The sequence below is a fragment of the Danio aesculapii genome, chromosome 15 (assembly GCF_903798145.1).
Source record: "Danio aesculapii chromosome 15, fDanAes4.1, whole genome shotgun sequence".
Taxonomy (NCBI): Eukaryota; Metazoa; Chordata; class Actinopteri; order Cypriniformes; family Danionidae; genus Danio; species Danio aesculapii.
The window spans coordinates 15,697,687-15,722,830 of record NC_079449.1 but is presented as its reverse complement, the minus strand read 5'-3'; the positions used below and the strand labels follow the sequence as shown (position 1 = coordinate 15,722,830).

Sequence of the window (25,144 nt, the reverse complement as noted above, 5' to 3'; positions counted from 1 at the left end):
TATATATATATATATATATATATATATATATATATATATATATATATAGATATATATATATATATAGATAGATAGATTCTTTAATTAACAAGAAGATATATTTTTAAAAAGCAAGACTTTATGCTTCGATGAGCAGCTGATGCATACATTTAAATAACACACATACTTTTTTCTATGCTGGTCAAAAGAAAGGCAGTCAACAGTTTTGGAATGACATGAAACTGAGTAAATAATGACAGAATTTAAATATTTAGGTAAACCACTCCTTTAGATTTGTTTAGGCTGTGGCAACCAACAACCACCTTTGCAACTGAATAGCAACGGGCTAAAAAAACCACCCAGAACACCTCACTGTGATGCATTGACAATCAGCCAGAATTTGTTTAGGGAAATGAAATCTTACAAACCAAAAGTCAAGGTTTGGTGTGATAGCAATGTCTAGTTTGCCCCTGCTGGCAAAATCTATAATTGCACCATACAAGAGCCAAAAAAGAATGTATACTATCGACTGAGTATTCACTATTAAGATCATGAAACTGACACCTCACGCCAGTTTTTTTAGCAGGGAACTGAAAACGTGAAGCTTCCTAATGTGGACAGGATTAAGAATGCCTACAAAGTTAAAGACAGAAAACTGGCTGTTATAATGCATAAAAAAATGGCAGAGTTTAAGTCCAGGGCAAAATGTGTTCTTTCTGGAAATGGCTGCCTGAGCTGTAGACACACATATTTCCAGCGTGCTGTAATGTGGAGCTACATTAGTCTGAACAAACTGGCTTTGAGCGGTGTGGGGGACGAACACTGAGGCTGAGAGGTAAAAAAGCCACAAAACAGAGCTTGGAGTGTGGCTTCCCATTCAGAGCAATGCTGCCTTGCCATGTGAGCCTTGTGAGAGTGAAAGTGTGTGTGTGTTTGTGTGTGTCCTACTGAATCCAGCTAGAGAAGGGAACTGTAGCTCTATGCACTCACATTAATGTACATCCTGTATAAAATGAAAGTTGAGTCTCTCTTTTCCTCACCAATCATGCATTTGATTTGATTGCTCGAAAATACAGCAGAAACTGTAATATAATTTTTTTAATTAATTCATTTTCTTTTCTTTTAATATTTTAAATTATAACTTGGTCCTACGATTACAATAAAATCCTTCAGAAATCATTACGATAAGCTAACACTCATAATTTTATCAATTCTGAGAAAGCCGTTCTGCTTATCATTTTGTTGCATCTTTCTCTAGGATTTGTTGTTGACTTTAACCTTTATGTACTGTTGGGGGTGTTTTTATCCACTCTGGGGAAATTTGGCCATCACTTTGTTTTACTTTGTAAATCACTTTTTCTGTGTTTCAGCTAGCGGGATGATTTTTGGTGACAAATCTTATTTTGACATATTTTGAGAAAATTATTTAAAAATTTTAAATAACTCAACGATACACTCTGGGTGAATTTACTACCCTTCTGTTATGTTTTTTTTTGCATGAATCTATTAATAAACCTCAGTCCTGATCAAAACTACTAAATTGCTTAGAAAATTACAGGATTTTAACAAAAAATCATAAATAATGTCACTGATTTGGTGGAAAAAACACAAAATGACGTATTTTCAATATAAAAAGTAATTGTGGACTGGATTTTTTTTTTCTTTTATCAAAGTTTTGGACATGTGAAACAACATTGCCTTTGATGGATTTTTTTTATAAATTTTTTTCTCCCTAATTTACTGCTGGTGTCTGTTTTTGCCGCATTGACTTTCATTATAACCACATTTTTTTGATTGCAAAACCATGACACCATATAATCATTATCAATGTAGTCATTTTTACTGTTGATCGACAGTTGGCATCATTAACCCTTTAGACAGGCCTTCGCAAAAAAACAAAATCGTAGTATAACAGCCAATTAAAATGTGTAAATATGTTTCTGAACGTGTATGAGATTGACCTTTTCGCACTTACCTTGATGGGTCTGAGAAAATCTAAATATGCATCTCAGCTCTCAGAACTACATGGAGTAAATAAAAACAAAGACTGTGTATTTATGCACCATCAAACGTGGTTATAATGGAAGTCAATGGGGCAAAAACAGCCACCAACAGTAAACTAGGAAGAAAAAAATGAAAATCTAACAATTCATCAAAGCCAGTTTTGTTCAAGACTGTGATAAAAAGAAAAAAATACAGTCCACAATTACTTTTTATATTAAAAATGTCATTTTGCATGTGTTTTTTCACCAAATCAGTGACAACATTTATGAATTTGGCAATTAAAGAGTTAAACTCCTCTAATTTTCTAAACAATTTAGTAGTTTTGATCAGGACAGAGGTTGATTAACAGATTTATGCAAATAAAATTTAAACAAATATTTATCTGATGCATTTTTACAGCAGTTTAATTCAGTGCATGTTTTCATCTCGAACATTACAAAAGGATAGTAAATTTGAACAGGGCACAAGGGTTAATCAATAATTAGATTTTTTTTCAAATAGAGACATTATAAATGTCTATAAATAAATATATGAATTTATGTCTTATTATTTATGTATGTGCAGATTAATGTAAGTTAACAAACTAAAACCATGACACTTAAATCTCGTAGATTAACATAAAAAAGCTGTGAGTCATGGCCACATCACCACCTCAAGTGTGCATTAATATCTATTAATTCAAAGGACTGTGCATGAAAATACTACACCATGAAAATTACATGATGAAAATGTCAAGATATACATTTTAATGTGCTTTATGAAAAGATATGCTTTGCTACTTTAATTTATTTAACCTAATCAGGTTAATAAATGCTAATTTGGTCACATGTTATTTTAATGTACAATTCACATTATTAAGTGGTCTAGTGGTCTGTTTATTAATAGTTAGTAAAGTAGTAGTTGGGTTTAGGTATTAGGTAGGAGATTAGGGATGTAATAAGAACTTAATGTAAGATGTAATAAGAATCTGTAATAAGATGAAATAAGATCATATGTTATGAGTGCTGGACAGTAATTTTATTAATAATAGGCAGGTAAAAAGCCACAAACAGTGTGAATTGTTACTTAAACTAAAGTGTTGCTGCAAATTTTACCTTAAAATTACTCAGTTAATTTGATTCAACCTAAGACAGACACAATTTTTTTTACAGCTTATGTACTGTATGTGTATGTATACACTTAAAGACTTTGTTCAGATATTGTATTTTGAGACAATTGTCAGGTTTTTGTTCCGTATTGAATGACTTTCTTACACATCTCATCCAAAGCATTTGGTTTTGATCTTAAATGTATGCTTGCATTCTACAACGTCCTATACGATCATGATAGTTATGTTTAAAGGAAAGAGAAAAGGAAACAGAAAGAGATGCTGAACACACCTTCAATGAGCAGCTCTTGGCCATGGCTGCCCAGTAGAGTACGAGACAGGAATGGTGCAAAATCCACAAAGATCTCCCTCAACAGCGGCGCCACCTTCTCCAGCGCTCGCTCCAGTTTAGTAGTGATACTGTGTGGTCAGACCAAAAAATGAATAAATAAATTGTGATTAATCATTGATGACCACTAATATAAACCAAATCAAGCTCACATAAAGTATTAATAATAATAAAACATATTTTCAATAGCAAAGAAAAGTAGCAAGCTAGTTTGTAGGAAATAAACAAGGACTATATGTACCCTACAGGAAACCAGCCTCACTTCAATACAAGTTAGTGATCTAGAAAACACAGTGGAAGCTGTTTTTGATATTGATCGGCACCACTACTTTCCTGACAATAACTGAAATGGGGTACACAGACTAAAACGCAAAGAGGGGATGACCATAAAGAAGTGATTACAGCATAAAAACAGTCTATGAGCAACTAACACCTACATTGTAAAAATGCTGGGTTCCACACAATTCCTTTATGTTGTCTCAGCACAAATTAATTAAGTAAACTTAATTGTTTTCAAGTTAGTAGATTGAACAAAGTAATTAAGCTGTCCCAAAAAAATCTCACAAACTTTGTTGATTCAGCTCTTTTTAAATAAGTATGTACAAGTAGCAAAAATCCTTTTTTGAGTGTAATGAAAGCTAACTTTTTCAAGCGTGAGGTGTTCACTTTGGACCAAAGTATAAGTACATTTAGGCATCAAAATTACAATTTAAATAAATATAGTGTAAAATGTATAAATTAAGTAATTAAACAGGTATGTGTGCATGAATGTATATAAAATTAATTGATTTATATCATAATCACACATTTTGAACAGAATTTGGCTTGTAAATATGAATATGTAAGCCTATTGACAAAACATTACAGCATGTATAACTAATTACCTTTAACTACGTAAATTTAATTTGTTTGAAAAAATGTAGGGTTTACATATTATTTAGGTTTCATAAATTCAGACTGTTTTGGATCAATCAGTGTGCATCTCACATTATATTTTATTATAATTGTCCTACAATGATCTTCCTGGCAGATCGCTGGTGAACGACACATGTTATTCACGAACTACAATTCCCAGCATATCATTTCACACACACCAGTCACCATTCACCACTGATCACTTACACGCCGCTGAATCCTGTCATGAAAGAATATCTGGACAAATTTTTACACTTTGTACTGTACACACCAGTCTTTACTGAGTCTTTGTTTCCTGTTTTAGTTGTCTTGCTTTGTTACTGATTTTTGTTTTGATACTTTGTGATTTTCGATCGCCGCCTTGTTTTTGACCTTATGCCTGTTTTGACTATGATTTTGGATGCCCTACCCTGCTTTTGACCACTAGTATGCTTGTACGAATAATCTTACTATTAAATTGCACTTGGATCCTACCTTTGTTGTCTTCGCCTCATCTCCACACGTGACAGATATATTTGTTTACATTCGTCATTAGTATTGAAATAAATGTAATGAAATTGTTTTTTAAAAGTTTTTGAAAATAACAATTCTTCAAGTCAAATAAGACCAGGAATGCCAAAGAAATCAGCCAAAAGGCAGCTTAATTCATCAAAATGCAGAAATCTAATTTTTTTAAAAGTCTGACACAAGTATTCTTGCAGTTATATGTCAAAATGCTCAAATTATATTTTCATAAACATTCCATCAGTGAAATGTGTCTGAAGGTTCACAACAGTGTGCACTCTTCATTTTCATTTCAGTCCCTTTATTAATCAGGGGTCGCCACAGCGGAATGAACCACCAACTTATCCAGCATTTATTTTATGCAGCGGATGCCCTTCCAGCTGCAACCCATCACTGGAAAAACACCCATACACTCTCATTCACATACATACACTACGGACAATTTAGCTTACTCAATTCACCTATGGCGCATGTGTTTGGACTTTGGGGTAAATCAGAGCACCTGGAGGACACCAAGGCCAACACGGGGAGAACATGAAAACTACACACAGAAATGCAAACTGACCCAGCAGAGGCTCGAACCAGTGACCTTCTTGCTGTGGCTACCCACTGCGCCACCGCGATACCCCCTCTTCAATACATCAATACCAAATTTTATTGGAAATGTAAAAAAAAAAAACACCTCTACTATAGTATTGTTTATCAACTGTTTTACAGACCTGATTATTCCAAATAAATTTAGCAAACATAAAGAAACACCAGTATGATACTACATTTAAAAACTATTGCTCAAAGCAGTATTATGAGGCTTGCATGCAATAACATGAGCCGTACACTCAGAGATACTGAGCAAAACTCTGAGGGATTTTGTTGTATAAGCATGCAAATTTCCTCGGGTTTGCTTGTCTCGGTTGCAAATCTGATGATAATTAGATTGTAAGCTCTGAAAAACACCGCGCTTCCTTTTCAGTGTCTTTATTGCGAAAGATTCAACACTAAAAGATATTGTGTGTCATGTGTGGAGGGGGGGAGAAAAAAAAAAATCAAGAAAAACTAATGAGACACAGGCAGCGACAGTGAAAGCCATCTCTTGTCTTTGGGAGTAAGTGCAGGTTCGGCATCACAGCCTCTGCATCCAGACAGTTTCATCATTGACTTCACACTCCCAGTAAGTGCCGTCGGTTACCGCTGCCATGGCAACTGATTTGCGATTCCTGGTGTGCCAGAGGAGCCACTGAGTGTGTGTGTGTGCGTGTGTGTGTGTGTGTGTGTGTGTGTGCGTGTGTGTGTGTGTGTGCGTGTGTGAGAGAGAGAGAGAGACGGTTGTTTGGTTCCTTTTACGTTTAGCAATATTTGACGACAGTGTTCATAACAGCACTAAAACACCAGCTCTTAACATCAGAAATACTATGTAACACGATTCTGTGGGTCAAAATCCCTATTAGAAATCCCTACCAGTAAACAATTAACAAATTAAATTTAGGCCAAAGTAATTTTAAATAATGCACTACTTATATTAATATTAGTCCACGTTTTGCATTTGAGAAGAAAAAATAGATGTATATAGTTCACATTTTATTATTCCATTCACAATATAATGTACAATATGGCTAAATGGAACTATACAACCACTGTTTTACACTATTATTACCACTATAAAGACAACTGGGTATTTTACTGGCTATTTAAATTCCCCTTAATCCACAAATGCTTTAAATTTAACAGTATTCAACATTAATACAAATTCAGAATTTTTCCATATGTGTGTGTGTGTGTGTGTGCGTGTGCGTGCGTGTGTGTGTGTGTGTGTGTGTGTGAGTAAACTGTTTGTGCTGAATTAACAGTTTCTATGGGATACAATGAGGTTTTTGTGCAAAACTATTTTATTGGTTTTACCTTACATTATTCAGTAGTAAAGTCTTGAAGAAAACCTAAAGTTGTAATAAATAATAATTTAATAATTATCAAATCATACCATACAACATATTACATTTATTTGAATTTGTTGTAGGGTGTAACCGGTTTTTGCAACACCTCCTTTGAATTTCAATTCTTCACTTTTCACTATTTTAGTGTTTAGTGTTATATTATGTTGTGTTTGGAAACCACACTCTCATGTTAATGAATGCAACTGATAAATAAAACTGTTTTGTAAAAATACAGCAATTTACTGTATATTGTTCATATTTATATAAAGTTGATTTAAAAATATCTTTTCAGTTTTCAGAAAGGGTGTGCTTATAGTGTAGCTTAAATATGCTGTATATATGTACATATATTAGTATTAGTGTCGAGCCTAAACTATTACGCAAGCAACACTAAATTATTTAGCATTAGAGATGACTAGGGCTGCACAAAATATAGTTTTAGCATCGATATCACAATGTGCGCATCCGCAAAAGTCAATGCCCAGTCTGAATTATAGCTGACCAGGAGCTACAGAATTGTATTTAATCACTGTATGTATGGACTTTATATGATTTATGCATAAAAAAACATTTCTTTCTTAGGGAAAACAAGATTATTTCATTTACCCTATTGGCAGATAAACAAGCTAAATCTCTTAATTTTCAATTATTTCTTGAAAGAGAAAGAGAGAAAAGAGAGTGAAAACTAAACACTTTTTACTTGGTCTAAGATTTTTGTTTTTGTTTCTATTTGGACTATAAACAAGACAAAAAGTAAGAAAAGCTTAAACTCCCCAGAAAACTATCAAATAACGCTATTTAAACAAGGGTGTGGACATAGATGGAGGGGACGTGTCCCCACCAATATCTACCAATTACTGAAAGGAACCTACCAATAAATTAATCGACTTCACAATAAAATATTGCTTTTGTCAACCCTTAACCTACTACAAGTTTGCAATGAGCTCACTATAATACTAATAACCAAGGCTGTGCAATTAATCAAATTTAAGTTTCAGGATAAAACAGTTATTGCATCACACACCTCTCTAAATTTCTCTACATTTATACGTACACAAACCAGATTGCAGTAGAATCATGTAAATTGACTTTTGCAGCATGGGACGTTATTCATTAATTGTTATTTGTATTAAGTGTTTATTTTGTATTTTTAAGTACTTTATTCATGTTTTTAAAAGCACAAAAACAATGTGCAATGCATGCACTCTAAGAATAGATCATAGACCGACAAACAGACAGACAGATAGATACACTAGCAACACTAAATAATTTTTATTATTAGTGGTGACTAGGGCTGTACAATATATTGTTTCAGCATTGATATCGCAATGTGCACATCCGCAATTGTCAAATCACAATGATATGCAATGTCCAGTCTAAGTTGACCAGGAGCTACAAAATTGTTTTTAATCACTGAATATCTATATATATATGGACTTTATATGATTTATGCAAAAAAAATAGAAAACTCTTACTTAAAATTTTTGTCTTGTTTCTAGTCCAAATATTTACACTTCGAAAACAAGATTATTTCACTTACCCCACTGGCAGATAATTTCCTTAAAACATGCAAAATCTTTTAATTTTCACCTATTTCTTCTGACAGTGAAAACTAAACACTATTTTTACTTGGTCTAAGATTTTTTCGATATTTGGACTAGAAACAAGACAAAACAAAGTAAGAAAAGCTTAAACTCCCCAGAAAACCTTCAAATAGAGCTATTCAAACAAAGGAGTAGAATTGCCATGGATGGAGGGCACGTGTCCCCACATGTTACAAAGGGTTAAAGTCAAGTTTGCTTTGAGTTCACTATAATATTATTAACCAAGGCTGTGCAATTAATCAAAATTAATTTTCGGGATAAAACAGTTAAATTGCATCACACACCTCCTTAAATTTCTCTACATTCATACCTCCTCAAAGCCAGATTGCAGTAAAATTAGGTAAATTAACTTTTGCTGCACGGAACGCAATTCATGAATTGTTATTTGTATTATTAACTGTTTATTTTATATTATTATGTAATTTATTCATATTTTTTTGCATGCGCTCTAGGGATGCATGTCCTTACCAACGTCAAGAGCAAATCTATGCCCTTGTATTCAAACCATCTTCTGAAACAGTATTTAAATTGCAATATCTATTGCAGAAAAATAAAACAATGCAAAATCAGATTTTTCCAATATGGTGCAGCCCTAGTGGTGACTATCAGAGTATTTGTGCAGTCGAGATCTGTGTAAATGCTGAAAAATGTAGAGCTGAAGAAAAGGTTTTTGTGAAGAAAGGTTTGTTGTGTTTGCCTTTGTGTTTCCAATCTATGGACGTCCCCACTTGCCATGTTTTTTTATACCATTTTATGCTTTTTCTTTCTTCAAAATAACCAGAATCACTGGTCTCCTCTTGGTCTGTGTAGATTGACTGTTTCCTCTTAGCAACACAGATATATATGTGTGTATGTGTGAGTGTGTAAGCCCCCCGGAGAGCCACACACACACACACTTTCTTTCTCCAGTGTAGTCAGACGGTGGCGTGTCTGTGAGATGTCTGTCACAAAGCATTAGACGAGGTGAAGGGATGGAGCCAAGGTCAGCACGGTTTCCACACACTCCCCAAAACACCTCCACGCACTGATTTCTCTGCATTAGCGATCGCGAAGCCCCTCTGACAGCTCAAATGCACACATACACACACACGCACCGTGGCCAGAGAGAGAGAGAGCGGACAGGCGATGTGTAAGGCATGTAGAGATTTGTTTGTTGCAACCACCACAATAAAAAAAAGCAAAATGATTGTCGCCCATTGCCCTAAACAAAGAAAGGGGACAATGTCTGTAAATATAAAAACAAGGCTGAGTGTGGACCCCCTCTTGTGGTGGTGATTATAAAAACACTGGGCTGAGGGGAAATAAACACAACTGTATCTGATAAAATGTTGACGTAGATAGATAGATAGATGGATAGATGGATGGATGGATGGATAGATGGATAGATGGATAGATGGATACATGAATGGATAGATGGATAGATGGATAGATAGATGGATAGATGGATAGATAGATAGATAGATAGATAGATAGATAGATAGATAGATAGATAGATAGATAGATAGATAGATAGATAGATAGATAGATAGATAGATAGATAGATAGACAGACGGACGGATGGACGGATAGACGGATAGATGGACAGACGGACAGACAGACAGACAGACAGACAGACAGACAGACAGACAGACAGACAGATAGACAGATAGACAGATAGACAGATAGATAGATAGATAGATAGATAGATAGATAGATAGATAGATAGATAGATAGATACTGTAGATAGATAGATAGATAGATAGATAGCCTTGTGTGATTAACAAACTGCTAGCATGTTTTAGCAAGATAATTAAGGAAATACTATCTACTCACATACAGTTAAACTACAGTATTATGGCTATATGGTATTTGAAGATGCTATATTTAATTTCATTTGAATGCAAATGGAGACATTGAGGTTCAACATAAAGGTGCTAGCGATTACCAACAAAACACTGAAAATATGTTGTTTTTTTTCTAGAGATGTTGGGTAATGAAAATGATGTATGGTTAAACTGAAAATATGTTGTTTTTTTTCTAGAGATGTTGGGTGATGAAAATCATGTACGGTTAAACTGCTAATTAAATTCATGTTATGAGTGGAGATAATTTAATTATAGCACTTATAATTGAATTAATTCAATGGAAAAAAATCTATAATATTTTGTCTATACAATGCACAAATTCAAAAAAAATGTGTGTAAATGTGTGTAGCTACAAATGAATTTAAACATCATATACAGCGTGGAAAATGAATATTCATTTCAAATGTACAAACATGTACATTTAACAGTGTTATCAAATTATTAGCATTTTGGATCATTTTACCAAAACCCAAATGCATAATAATAAGCTAACAAATAACAATAGCAACAACCGATCAATAAATGATAAAGTATGGTAGAGATATACACAAAAAACAAAACTGTACAAAACTGTGTATTTTCAGTTTCTGTGTTTTCATTCATGTAAAACACCAGCAACAAACTCATCCAATCATCAACTATCCTATTTTAATCATTGATCTGCAAACTCTCACACCTCAACACACATGCAGAGACTCTGCTTCACCTCATGTTCTCCATGGTGTCCTCAGGCATCGGGGCCACAGTCTGAACTGCAGGCAGATTCTTACTGGTGGCTCCATTCACAAAGCTGGCAGAAGAGGAAGAGGATGTGTCTGTGGCTCCTGTGAGAAGACCAGAGAGATGTCACAGGTTAAAAACATACTGTTTATTAAATTAATCCTACTGACTTTAACACACTGTTCATTAACTTTTTACTGACTTTTTAATGGCTTTAAATAAAATCTCATATACTTTCTTAAATTATAAAGTGTACGTTGATTTTTATGAATGTGAGTTTTGGTTTTTATTTTACATTGAAGACACCCATACTGACAAGCGACTGTCCAAGAAAAGTAAAAGATATCCATGCACTACTCGATTTGAAACTTTTTTAACTTTTAAAAATACATTTATGTTATTTAGAAGTTATGGAGAGAAAAAGTGCAGACAATGGGTAGATAAACATGTCTAATGCACGTGTCGAATGTCAAATGTAGTATACTTTTCAATATACAAAAAAGGAAAAATATGAATACTTCTGGCATCGCTTTCAAGGAATTGGCTTTTAGGCTTTTTGGCAATTCACTTACACCGCTACAGAACTTAGGAGGGCATATTTTTTGTTAAATACAAGTTTTTGAAAACAATTCAGTGTTAAATATTTAATAAATGATTATTTGAAATCAGCATGTTAGATTGAGTTCCAACTGATCATGTGACAATTAATGATGTTGCAAATGTAGGTTTGGCATCATAGGGATACATTTCAATGTTATAATATGTTATTATAGTATATATGTGTGTGTGTATATATATATATATATATATATATATATATATATATATATATATATGTATATTCTCCCTGGTGCAACCTCGCACTCGATTAAGCGCAATGGGAACCAGATCGTTGTGGATCTTTTAGCTCTAAGTCTTCTTGCCTATGGAACTTGCTTCGCCTGGACTTAAGGATCAGTGATAGCCTTCACACTTTTAAATCTCATCCTAAGATCCATCTTTTTAAACTGGTTATCCTATAACTATCCTTTACCATGTAATTTTATACTTCGATGTGTGTGTACTCCTCTTGTATGGCATTGTTTTTTTTTTTATTAATTGTTTTATTCATTTGTTTTTGAATAAATGTCTATAAATTCTTGTTGTTTGCTGTCCAGAAAGACGCCATTTATAAATAAAATTTACTATTATTATTATAAAAAGTCACTTTTCCTAATTGTAATAATATTTAAAAATATATCTATTGAATGCAGATTCGAAAAGCAACAAATGTTAAAGTGTAAGAGATGAAAGCAAACACACAGACACACACACACACACACACACACACACACACACACACACACACACACACACACACACACACACACACACACACACACACACACACACACACACACATTACCAAATAGAAAATTGTTTTAAGGGCCAACTAAAACCAAAACTTTTTTCTTATTTACATGACTACAGCCTTTTAGGGAATATATATATAGTTATAAGTAGGCCCACACGGAATCTGTTCGCGCAGAATTTCGCAGATTTTCCTCAAAAATCCACAGATTTTTAGCCCATCATTAATTCTGTTCATTTACTTGATTAAATGTGTGTAAATCTATATTTATTCAGTTTTTAAATTAATTTTTGTAATATTATTGACTAATATGAAAATGTTCATCTAATTTATTTACAATGCAGTTTGTACAGTAATATTTTCTGTCATTTAGTAGATATATTATATGAGAGACTTGGTTTGTTTACCAAATAAAGTGGATCTAATTAGATTTGCATTTTAAACATTAAATAAAAGTTTAAAAGATATTTTTTTTATTTCACATTTTAAGGTTTTAATGATGATACTCCCAAAATATATACGCAGAAATCCGCAGATTTTTACTAAAATTCTCTGCAGAAATGGCAAAAAATGTCCGCAGATTCCGTCTGGCCCTAGTTATAAGTTAAATATGTATGAAGGTTAAAGTCAGAATTATTAGTCCCCCGTATATTTTTTTGCACAACTTCTGTTTAACGGAGAGAAGTTTTTTTTTTCAACACATTTCTAAACATACTAGTTTTAATAACTCATCTCTAATAACGGATTTATTTTATCTTTGCCATGATGACAGTAAATAATATTTTATTAGATATTTTTCAAGACACTTCAATACAGCTTAAAGTGACATTTAAAGGCTTAACTAGGTTAATTTGGTTAACTAGGCAGGTTAGGGTAATTAGGCAAGTTATTGTATAACGATGTTTTGTTCTGTAGACTATCAAAAACACAAGCTTAAAGGGGCTAATAATTTTGACCTTAAAATGGTTTTCAAAAATTAAAAACTGCTTTTATTCTAGCCAAAATAAAACAAATAAGAGTTTCTCCAGAAGAAAAAATATTATCAGACATACTGTGAAAATGTCCTTGCTCTGTTAAACATCATTTAGGAAATATTTATAGAAGAAAAAAAATTCAAAGGGGGTTTAATAATTCTGATTTCAACTGCATATGTTTTAGGTATTTTCAAACACTTTTTTTGCTTCCATGTAAACTACAAAAACGTAATTTTGTGAAAACTTTGATCACACTACAGACTACAGTGTTTGGAGGATTTCCTCAAAGTGGCATTGCCATCAAATGGCCTGGCATGCATAATGCAACAATTGAATAATTTTTTGTAAGAATTGGAATGGTTTTGACAATATTGTTTCCTATACACAAAAATTTACAGAAATGCAAAAGAAAAACATTTCCATTTTTTAACTACATCATTGTCATATAAGTGTACCGAATGATCATAAATGTACCGAAAATGGAACTCACAATGTCGTTTTTCACTGTACATCCCAACCTATAATCAACCAAACCATAAGATGCACTAAATTAAAGGAATACTCCACTAAAATAGTTATTTGCAAATAAATAAAAAAAATATATAATTTATGTATACACACACACACACGCACACACACACCAGTGATTCTGTTTTTTTTATTTTTATTTTTTAAATATTTCCCAAATAATGTTTAATAGAGCTATAGGGTCTGGCTGGAACACTTTTAGCTTAGCTTAGCATAGATCACTGAATCGGATTAGACCATTAGCATATGAATATATAACCAAAAAGTTTAGAATTTTTGACTCTTCTGTAGTTACATCAACCACAGAATGAAAATGTAAAAATATACTCTCATTCTGGGATAATAATTATAAAGGAACGTTGCTGCTATAATATGGCTCCAGCAGGCACAATTTTAGCAGGTAATGACATACATAACCACAGGAGCCCTTGCTTTGAGAAACAGATCTTTCTATTACTCTGGCTTCCCCCTGAGAAAGTGAAGCTCCATCTTCCATTGCTCTTCGCTCTCTCCCTCTGTCAAAGGCACAGTGTCCACACAGCGGCCTGTGCAGCGGGAGCCTCTGATAGATACATCACAGCAATGGACTGTCATCCTGTGAAACCACAAGCTGTCACGGCACATCTGAGGATAGGAAATCTATTACGCAGCCATCAATCGCTGTGTCAGAGATGAGTGTCCACCCATAAGCAAATACACCAAGATGAGGGGAAACGTCAAGAGGGACATTCTGATGGATTTGGCTGGAAGCGCAGCTTGGCCTGATTCAACCTCAATCCAAATCAACGTCCCTCGTGCATTCTAAGCAGATCTCAATGAGGTAGATTATAGACAATGGGGACTTAAACCTGCCTTAAGGATAAAGGGATATATATATATATATATATATATATATATATATATATATATATATATATATATATATATATATATATATATATATATATATATATATTTGTGTTCCTAAAATATACCGTACATTGCAATGCAAAAGTTTGGGATCAGATTTTATTTTACTTTTTTCTCTCATAGAAAAAAAACAACTAAATGTGAATTTAAGAATCCTGAAAAAATATATAAAATAATATATAATAAAAAAAATTGAATAATAGAAAATATTAAACCTTTTTAGTAGCAAATGAGCATTTTAGAGATATTTTTGAAGGATCATATAAACTGAAAATTGAAGAAATTATGCAGAAAATTTTTATTTGACATTACAAAATAAAAAATATTCTGTGATATTTTCAAAAACATTTATGTAATATTTTACATGATTTCACTGTGTTATGTAACATTTTACATGATTGTTTTCACTGTTATTTTCATCAAATGAATGCAGATTTGGTGAGTAAATGTGACATCCCTGATGACAATGTGATAAAAAAGTAAATGTAAGTATTCAATTATATTTGTTTGTTTGTGTGTGTTTGTGTGTGTTAGGCATGGGACGACAACTGTTTTCAAGGTATACCGCGGTTAGGAAAAGTCAAAGTTTTAAAACCGCACAAATTTTCTGCTATACTGTTCCTACGCTATAGGGCTGGGCCGATAAACGATATTTTATAGAATCGCGATCAAATGTATGTCAATAACAATGATGAGCACTGCACTTTTTACTCTATAATGATCTAAGAGCCAATCACACAGTAGAAATGTGCAACAATGGGAATCGAAAAGTGTGTCGATATTGGAGATGTACTGAATTTTGGGCCACCGAAAATTTATTGGCCGAAATTACGTAATGCCATTTAATGGACCCTCTAATTATTGTGGCTTCAGTCATTGTTGGGGTACTCTTTTTAAATCTGAAAGCATTAACAACTTACATCAAAATATATATCGTTATCAATTAATTTGGATAAATAATTATCAAGATTGCATTTTTGCCACATCGCCCAGCTGCGGTATATGTAAGTGTGTGTTTTTTTCTTTAGGACAACAGATCCCCAACAGGAAAGACATGCAAAAATGCTGTTTTAAATTGTAATGAAATCAATGTTTTAGAAACAAATGAAGACAGCAGATGTTAATGGTTTATTTTCATTCTTTAGCCTGACGTGTTTACTGTTCCTAAATATTTTAAATGCTTCTCAAAATAAAATATATTATGTTCAAAGGGGAAATAGTTTTTGATTTTTACCCAGAAATTCATACATAGGTATGACACCGGTATTACAAGAAGGTGGTGAAATATGAGGAAAAGCTTATAAATCACACAGAATTAGTTTTATTTTTCAGAAAGTAAAACTGTACACAGTTTCATGTGAGGGTTGGGTTTAGGGGTAGAGCAAAAAAAAATACAGTTTGTACAGTATAAAAACAGAAACCTATGTAATGTCCCCACAATTCACAAAAACAAATATATGTGTGAATGTTTTCCAGCAAACAAACATTTTGACATTTGTGTAAAGAGGAAAAATACTATAATAAATGAATACTAAATTATAATTATATTAAGTTAATATTTACAAATATTGTTTTGTATTTTTGTTACTGTATGCAACAAACGTTGCAATACAAAGCCACAAACAAGTAAATAAGGAAGTGTTTAGTGTTAAAAAATCCCATAAAACTGATTCACTTTTACCTCAGGGATCCCTTCGGCTGTACTAAACCCTAAATACCCAAAGCTTTTGGTTGTCAATCATTTTAAAATTGGTATTACATGTATTTTCAACGAACCCCACATAATCAAGCATTTGGCTTCAGACTTAAATGTCCTGCCTGGAGCAATAAAAACATACACGCATTCACACACAATAGGTGTATATAACATCTCTAGTATCAATGACAAAATCTATAGTGTTCATAGTGTGGAGCCTAAGGGGAACACTTGAAACGCAAGTTCCCCATAGTCTCCATGTGGCGGCCTAATAACCTTGAAATTTCATACAGATCATATCTTCATGTGAATGCAGTCATTATGGATCCATGACATTCTCTGTTGTGGTCCAATAGTGTGTGTGAGAAAGAAAGGCATAGCGAGGAGAGCCCTCTGGTGGACGCAGCTCTCGATGCCACCAAATCTAATTTCCTGAGCCTGAAATGGGTTTGAATTATTTTAGGAATGACATCTTTAATTATTCTAGGAACAGCCGAGCACAAATTTCTGTGGAAATTCAGTTAAGGACTTGCAAATTAATGTCTCATTAGCAGCACAGAGAGCAGTTATCCCTACTTTTAAGGAGAAACTCTCTGTTCTTAAAGGGATAGTTCACCAAAATAATGAAAACATGCTGTTAGTTTACTCATCCTCATATCATCCAAAATGTATCTTACGGTTTCTGTTTTTATAGACAAATGCACATTTTATCTTTAGCTGAAACTGTAATACTGTAAACAGTGTTCAGTTTCTTGCACAGACCAATGGTTTCTCGATATAATACTTGAATGTATTGTCAGGAGCCATGAGTATTTGAAATTAATTAATTGCATCCTAAATAGTTTGTTTTGACATCATATAGGGTGAAACAGTGGCTCAGTGGTTAGCACTGTTGCCTCACAGCAAGAAGGTCGCTGGTTCAAATCCTGGCTGAACCCGTTGGCATTTCTGTGTGGAGTTTGCATGTTCTCCCCATGTCCATGTGGGCTTCCTCCAGGTGCTCTGGTTTCCCCCACAAGTCCAAAGACCTGCGCTATAGGTTAATTGGGTAAGCTGTAGTGTATGACTGTGTAAAAGTGCGTATGGATGTTTCCCAGTGATGGGTTGCAGCCGGAAGGGCATCCACTGAGTAAAACATATGCTGGATAAGTTGGCAGTTCATTCCGCTGTGGCGACCCCGATTAATAAAGGGACTAAGCCAATAAATGTAAAAAATCTGCTAAAATCTTCTATAATATTCCACAGAAGATTTCCACTGAAGGTCACCTACATCTTGGACACCATCTCTAAGGTAAACAAATGTATAGAGAAGACAAATCAGGGCCGTGCTTACCTGTAGTGTTGATCATGCTTTTGGGTGTAATGGACGCAGCGGCGAAGATGTTAGGTGTGCTTCCAGAGGTCAAAGCGCTGCTGGATCCAGAAGTGCCCACTGTGTTCACTGTCAGGCCTGAAAGAGGCTTCTTGGCCTGAACCACCACACTCCTACGTGAGGGAGGAAACACAATACCTTACTAAGGTCATTTCAGATTTAATTCAGCTGGAAAATTGCTCTTGTAACCTTGTCAGAACAAGACCCTGGGATCAGAAGTGTAAACATATCCAATCACTTCACATTTTACCAAAAGCACTTGCTGAAGGAAATGAAAGGTGAATCACAAAAGCTTCCAGATTCCACAAGAAACAAAGCTAAATAAAAGAGTTCACCTGCAACAATAAATAAACATGATTGCTTGTGAAATCAGTTGATTACATGGAGGGAGATTGACGGTGGTTTTGCGCAGTCCAGTCAGGCTGGATGAAAGTGGCAAAGGAAAAGACCGGCAGGCAAAGTAAACATCCTGCTCTCCTGCCGGCCCGAGCTCGACTCTCCAACATGCCGAATGAGCGCTCAGGACAAACAAACAGTAAAATCAAAAGCAGTGACTGCTTTCTTTTGGGGCATGTTTCTGTTTTCTGCTGTTTGTCCATTGCTGTGAATCAACGTGTTGTCAAACTCAAGAAGGAAATTCATCAGGAGACATTTTCCAGGTGTGTGAGCTAAATTTGGTGTTACTGTAACGGGGTAGATTTGAGGGTTTCACCTTAGAAAACCTTTGGGCGATTGCAAAAATTACATAAAAAAAAAACATTATGACCACAGCATCACAAATAAATAAGGTACATTTTGAAAACATTCAGTACTATGGTAAATGAATTAAAATATGTGGTAAAAAAAAATAAAGTGGATAAAAAAATAATTATTATAAATAGATTTTTATAAAAACAGTACAAAATAAATTTATATTTTTTATATAATTTATTTGCTTTAAGATTGATATTTAATTTTACATTAGTTCGATTTTTTCACACTCAAAAAACAGAAAACAAACAACCAAAAAATAAACAAACAATTAAAAAAAAATGAATATTTTTGTTATAGAATTTATTTGCATAAAGTTTTATATTTAATTTTATATTAGTTAGATTTTTTTTCACACTTAGTAAAATCAGGAAACAAACAACCAAAAAACAACCCAAAAACAAACATACAATTTAAAATAAAAAAATATTTTTGTTATATAATTTATTTGCATTAAGATTTGTATTTAATTTTATATTAGTTTGATTTTTTTCACACTTAAAAAAACAGGAAACAACCAAAAAACAACTAAAAATAAATCATTTAAAATAAATAAATAAATAAATAAATAAATATTTTTGTTTTATAATTTATTTACATTTAGATTCAAATTTAATTTTATATTAGTTAGATTTTTTTTTCACACTTAAAAAAATCAAGAAACAACCAAAAAAAACAACCCAAAAATAAACAAACTATGTAAAATAAACAAATAGATAAACATGTCAGCATAAAAATCAGAAATGGATCTGATCGATCTATCTATCTATCTATCTATCTATCTATCTATCTATCTATCTATCTATCTATCTATCTATCTATCTATCTATCTATCTATCTATATATATATATATATATATATATATATATATATATATATATATATAAATCATTTTAGAACTTCACCCTATTAAATTAACTAATAAGAACTGTGAGTATAAAATAACATTTTTTAAATCAGTAAAGAAAAAAACAAATATCATTAAGCAACAACAAAATATAGTTTTACAAAGCAACTGCAAGATACGGTAAGGCATAAAATCAACACTCCTCTTGTTACAAAAAACCAGGCCCAAATCACAGTTCCAACAATCATCCTCCTCTGACCGTCCAACACTGGTCAGCTGCAATCTATGAAAAGCTAATTAAAGAAATACGCTCTAAATATAGCTGCTAACCACATTAACTCATTAAAAAGACTCTAAATATACTAATCGACTCAATTATGCCAATAAGAACTTTTATTCCTCTGGCTTATTTTAGCAAAATCACATGGCATCCAGAGGCAACATTCTAACAAGCTGAAAATAGAGCCCGGAGACGAGTGAGCAAGATCACGAGTTCACATTAAACTCTTAACCTCGCTGATAATCTTCTGTATATCTTCACAGATTCACAGAAACCCACCTTAGCCTGATAGCGAAGAGCAGGAGAGGATTAGTCTGATATTATACACACGACAGAGTCAAGTGCTTTGTGGGATGGAATGATGTTTTGTTGGTGTGCACATTGGTCTGGTTTTCTTATCGCGGTTGGAGATGCTGGCCGATAGAGAGATTCTGCGTGCTTTTTTTTGGGTGATGGTGCGCAGGACTGGTGTTAATGTCACCTGTTAAGCCTCCTGACGCTTTACATTGTGACCTCGGACAGACACTGTACAGAGAGAAAATATGACGGCACGCTCTCTTTAATCTGCTGACGTGACACCGAGAGCTTCTCTGAGATCGCATGCAAGGAAGCAAACATTTTCGGTGACACATGTTTTCTCTCAGAGGGACATTGTACCCCAAAAATGAAAATTTACTCATCATTTACTTACTCTAAAGTGGCTCCAATGCTTAATAAGTTTCTTTTTCTCTGTTTAATGTAGAAAATATTTTATAAAAAAAAATAATAAAATAAAAATAAATAATAATAAAAATAATAAGTTATACATTTTTACAAATTTAAGTGGATTAAACATAAAATAATTAAGTTGTCCCCCCCAAAAAAACAATCAAAATCTGTCGGGCCTGGGAATCAAGCCCGGAACATTTTTATTGTTGGGTGAACTATTACTTTAAGCACTACAAAGCATAACACACTCTTAAAGGATCACCAAAATGCATTTTTTTAAATGTTGGCAGTCATATATGTGTCCCACGCTGCTAAAAACACTATTAGGACACATCTGTTTCACAAAAGAGTGAAAATTGGTTGTTTTGGGGTTATTTCAAGCAAATTTGTTCTTCCAGTTTGAAAAGAAATTTTGAAGCTACGACACGGCAATTAGATCCTTGTGTAAATTCCAGCCTGTAGACTGGCTGTCTGTACCGACGAGTACAACGTGATGTTTTTGAGCTTTCATCATTAATCCAAGAGATAGACTTGGTTCGAACCAATAAGCGTGCTCTATTGTGTATGAGGTGCAACTTCATCAATTTGCATGACAGCTTCGAAGACTGTTTTTGCCTGTTACAATGTTCAGACGGCAGAGAGACGCCACATTGTGTTTCCAACTGTAATTAAAACAAGTGGAAGAAGAAGAACTGTTTGGAGACATGGGTTGTCAGTGTTGCGTTTATAAATGTGCTGCAACAAAGGTTTTGTTTTCAATTCTAAACTATGAGAGCGCAGCTGGACTCACGTGGGGATTACAGTAGTCTGCTAACATGCGACAAAAATTTGTTTGTAAGGAACTTTTTTTTTACCTAAGAGCTTTTCACATCTGCAAATGGTGAAATCCGGATTTGACACTCGTCTTCTTTTAAAAAAAAAAAGACGCGGTTCGTGTTGATTATCCTGTCTCTACAGATTTAGTAAGTGAATGATCAGTGTTCTTTGTTTATGTTTATTCAGAGGCAAAGTTAGTATAGTCATCAGTACTTTTTCAGTTTTTAAAAACGTACCTTAGTCAAAATGATTTTGTTACTACCTTTACAGTATGTTAATATCACTACAATATTATGGGCTGAAAGATTCACTGTAAATGCTGGTCTTTGAATGTAAACACCTTAATCAAAGTATTACCATTGTGTAAGATTTTTGCTGAATTTTGTGACAGGATAGTCTGTACACAGAGACACGGGGTTTTTTTTCTCCCATATGGCGTGCGGTACGCTATCAAACCATTTCCATTAAAACTAAACTCTTCCAGCAGTTCATCGCATCCAATATCTCGTTTGTCACAGGGGGCATGCATGAAATGTAAATGAATGAAAGTGCCAAACTGCAGTTAAAGTGGACAAATTAATAACAAATAATTCGGTGGACAAATAATTCGATTACTGATGTCTTTGTAAACGCACTGTCTTTCTCCCCTGTGTCTCTGTGTTGTTGTGCTTGAACAGAAACTCTCATTTTCATGCAAACTCTTCCTCCTTTAGCCACTCGACACTCCCACCTAAACAAAGCTGGACTCCTCCACTTTCCTGACTTTTTTTCAAACTACAGGTGTGAAAACACCTTGCTGAGACCGGGAAGTTTCATGGCCCTTTAAATGCATACTGTACAGTAAGTCTTTACCATTAGCTGGTTCTGAAATTGCATACTAAAGTAGGTCGTACATTGGATTTTATTTTATGACTTTTAGCAAAGTATGATCTATATAACATGAATGTGAGTAGTATGAATAGAGTTTATTACTTATTACATGACTATCTGGACAATTGATTCTGATTTGTCAATCACAACATTCAAAAGGATGTTATTCCGAGATAACAACTGCTGAAACTAATAACACAGGCTCATCTGGGAACTTCCAATCACCTTGACTGTCAATGTATATATTTATATATAGAATCAGAATTAGAATCATAAAGAGCTTTATTGCCAAGTATGCTTACACATACTGTATGAGAAATTTGTTGTCATGAGAGAAGTTTCCACAGTGGAACACATTGACATGACAAAAGCCTCTTTTCACACATACAGACCTTTCCGGTAAATTACTGGTCATTTTCCGGAAAGGTCTGTATGTGTGAACAGACCCTTTTTGAAAATACCGGTAAAGTCGTTCTGGTAATTTTCCGGATATTTACCGGTATCACTGTGTGAAAGGGGCTAAAGACATGCTGCGTCCCAATTTGCATACTTATACTACGGCCTCAAAGTATGAACTTTTTTTGTGAAGGAAAAATATTTACTTTTGAGTGTGTAACAGAAAAGTATGCATGCTTTGGGACATAATACTTCCACGTTAACAGATTGTTGTGTTGCTTGGTTATGAGCCCAGTCAATTATCCGCACATCATCTACATTTCTGTCATATTTAATAGTAATAATAATCTGCCATTCGCGAGTCTTTTATGCAGAGAAATCTCCCCAGGTCTTTGGATTATTATGCACTCAGACGTTAATGTCCAAACACATCTTTATATAAGTTCAGTATTGATGTTGCAGATGAAATATAACACAGAAAACATGGTTTAAATATTTTCCAGTTGGCTAGATATGAATTAGCAGTCATACAAACATCTTTACCAAAGCCTCTCTACTTGATGGTTGGTCGCGTGCGTCCATCATGTTTGTAGTTTATATACACTTTTTTCCCCGCATTTGTAGTTCTAATCGAAATCACGTCCAACGTGCAATGTAATGTGGGCAAACACAGCGGTTAGAGTATGGACAGTTCTACACTTAAAATTTTTTGTGGAAATAATAAACCATCCGGGACTGTTTGGCATACTCTTTTCAACATACTAATTCTATTTTCAAATACTATTTAGGAGAAACAGTATGCAAATTGGGACACAGCAACAGATAATTAAAAAAGGAACAATAAAAAAAAAAGAATATACAATTTTGACAAATGTGAGTACAGTATATTACTATATACAATATTGCATGTATAGCTGTTTAATGTGCAAAAAATCATATGCATATATATTCTCGACTGTTAGGTGCAGTGCTGTGACTGAATAATATGTAGGTTAGTGTATGCTGAATCAGCTCCATTGAGCCATTTTCATTTCTGTCTTGTCTTTAATTAAATAACTAATAAACTATTGCAGCTCAGAACAATGTTCTGCTTCAAATTTGACGTTTTGTGTTAAGTAGTTGTATAAAAAGTGGGATAAAGTACATCCAGGCGGTTGTTTTAAAGCCCTTCAGTCTTATACAACAGTGCTCTGCTTTGCATCGAGATGCCAATAAGCTTGTCAGGCTTTTTTCTGCATTAACAACCACCTGGATGTACTTTATCCCCTACATCACAGGTGTCAAAGCCAGTTCCTGGAGGGTCGCAGCCCTCCACAGTTTAGTTCCAACCCTGCTTCAACATATTTACCTGTAGGTTTCAAACAAGCCTGAAGGACTCGATTAGTTTGATCAGGTGTGTTTAATTAGGGTTGGAACTAAACTGTGCAGTGTGACTTTGACACCCGTGGACTACATGATCTTTCTGCATCAGCTGTGTTGCTTCACTACCATTCATGGATTCTCTCATGTTGCCTTATGTGATAGCAAAGTGAACAGAATTTTGTCAGATGTAGTAGGTACTAATCGCCTACTGTTTTATGATTACTATGCATTTGAACATACTACTCAGCTAGCTGTCTTTCATGTGCAACAGTATATACAGTATTAGGAAAGTATACAATTTTGGATGCGCCGATTGTCTCTATAATGCTCTGTTAATGCCAAACGTGAATTAAAGTGTTTTTGAAGTGTTTGAGAAGCACATTTAGTCATTTAGTAGATGCTTTTGTCCAAAGCGACTTACAATTGAGGGGATAATGTGTAAATAATTCTAAATTCAGAAAATAATTCTGCTGTGAGTATATTGGGGCTTTTAAAATAACCTACTGTAGCATTTCCTATAGTGTTGGTTTGGAAAGTGTTAGTTAATGTTACAGTTATGTTTATAGTTCTCGTTCTTGGCATTATTCTTGTAGCTGCATAATTTAAGACATGTCTGCATATACAAGACATACTTATGAGTCAAACATTAATCCTAAACTTCCGTTTGCATTTTACCAGAAGAGTTGTTAGCATAATTTCAGCCTTCAGCATACATTATTCATGCATGTTAAGCAAATACTTTCTATACTTTATTTCAAATTGCTACTAGGATTACAAGCAGTCTCTGCGCATAACATTAATAATAAGAAATATATGCTACTAGATCCTATATAGTGTTTAACTTAAATTGAATTATTTAATACTATTCAATTCATTAGCATCACTGATCATAATTTCAACATTATATAAAAATTGAATATTTACATTTTTTAATGAACTATTTGGCGAAAACAACATCATCCAAATAAGTTCTACTAATTATTAGCAGCAACTGTTACATTAGTAAAATAAGTAAAATTGACATTCTAATCTTACTGTACACTTCATTAAAAAAAATTACAAGTCATTTATTAACCGTACAACTTAGTTTGCATCTTATCAGAACATTTTTTGTGCAGAGATCCTTTTCCCCCTCACCACACAACATTTATTACTCATAACATGTCGACTTCTTGCAGGTATTTGACAGGTAGAGCTGATAGTATTAGACTGATAAACAAGCTTGTAATAAAATATGAACACTCCTCATGAATTATTCACTGGCTTGGGGCTTGTGAATGATGTATGAATTATCTGCCGCATATTTTATTAATAGGATTCTTTTTTTAATTGACTTGCTTTGAATAAAGC

The 25,144-nt window shown here is 33.7% G+C and overlaps 1 protein-coding gene across 1 annotated transcript in view; it reads right to left on the bottom strand.

The window, feature by feature from the left end:
- The window catches only part of nbeab (neurobeachin b), a 344,764-nt gene that overhangs the window by 261,837 nt on the left and 57,783 nt on the right, over positions 1-25,144 (bottom strand). Inside the window, exons 17-19 of the mRNA XM_056474110.1 lie at positions 17,717-17,877; positions 10,921-11,038; positions 3,363-3,490 (exon numbers count right to left, since the gene is read on the bottom strand). Coding sequence (XP_056330085.1) covers positions 3,363-3,490; positions 10,921-11,038; positions 17,717-17,877 — 407 coding nt within the window. The remainder of the gene's footprint in view (positions 1-3,362; positions 3,491-10,920; positions 11,039-17,716; positions 17,878-25,144) is intronic.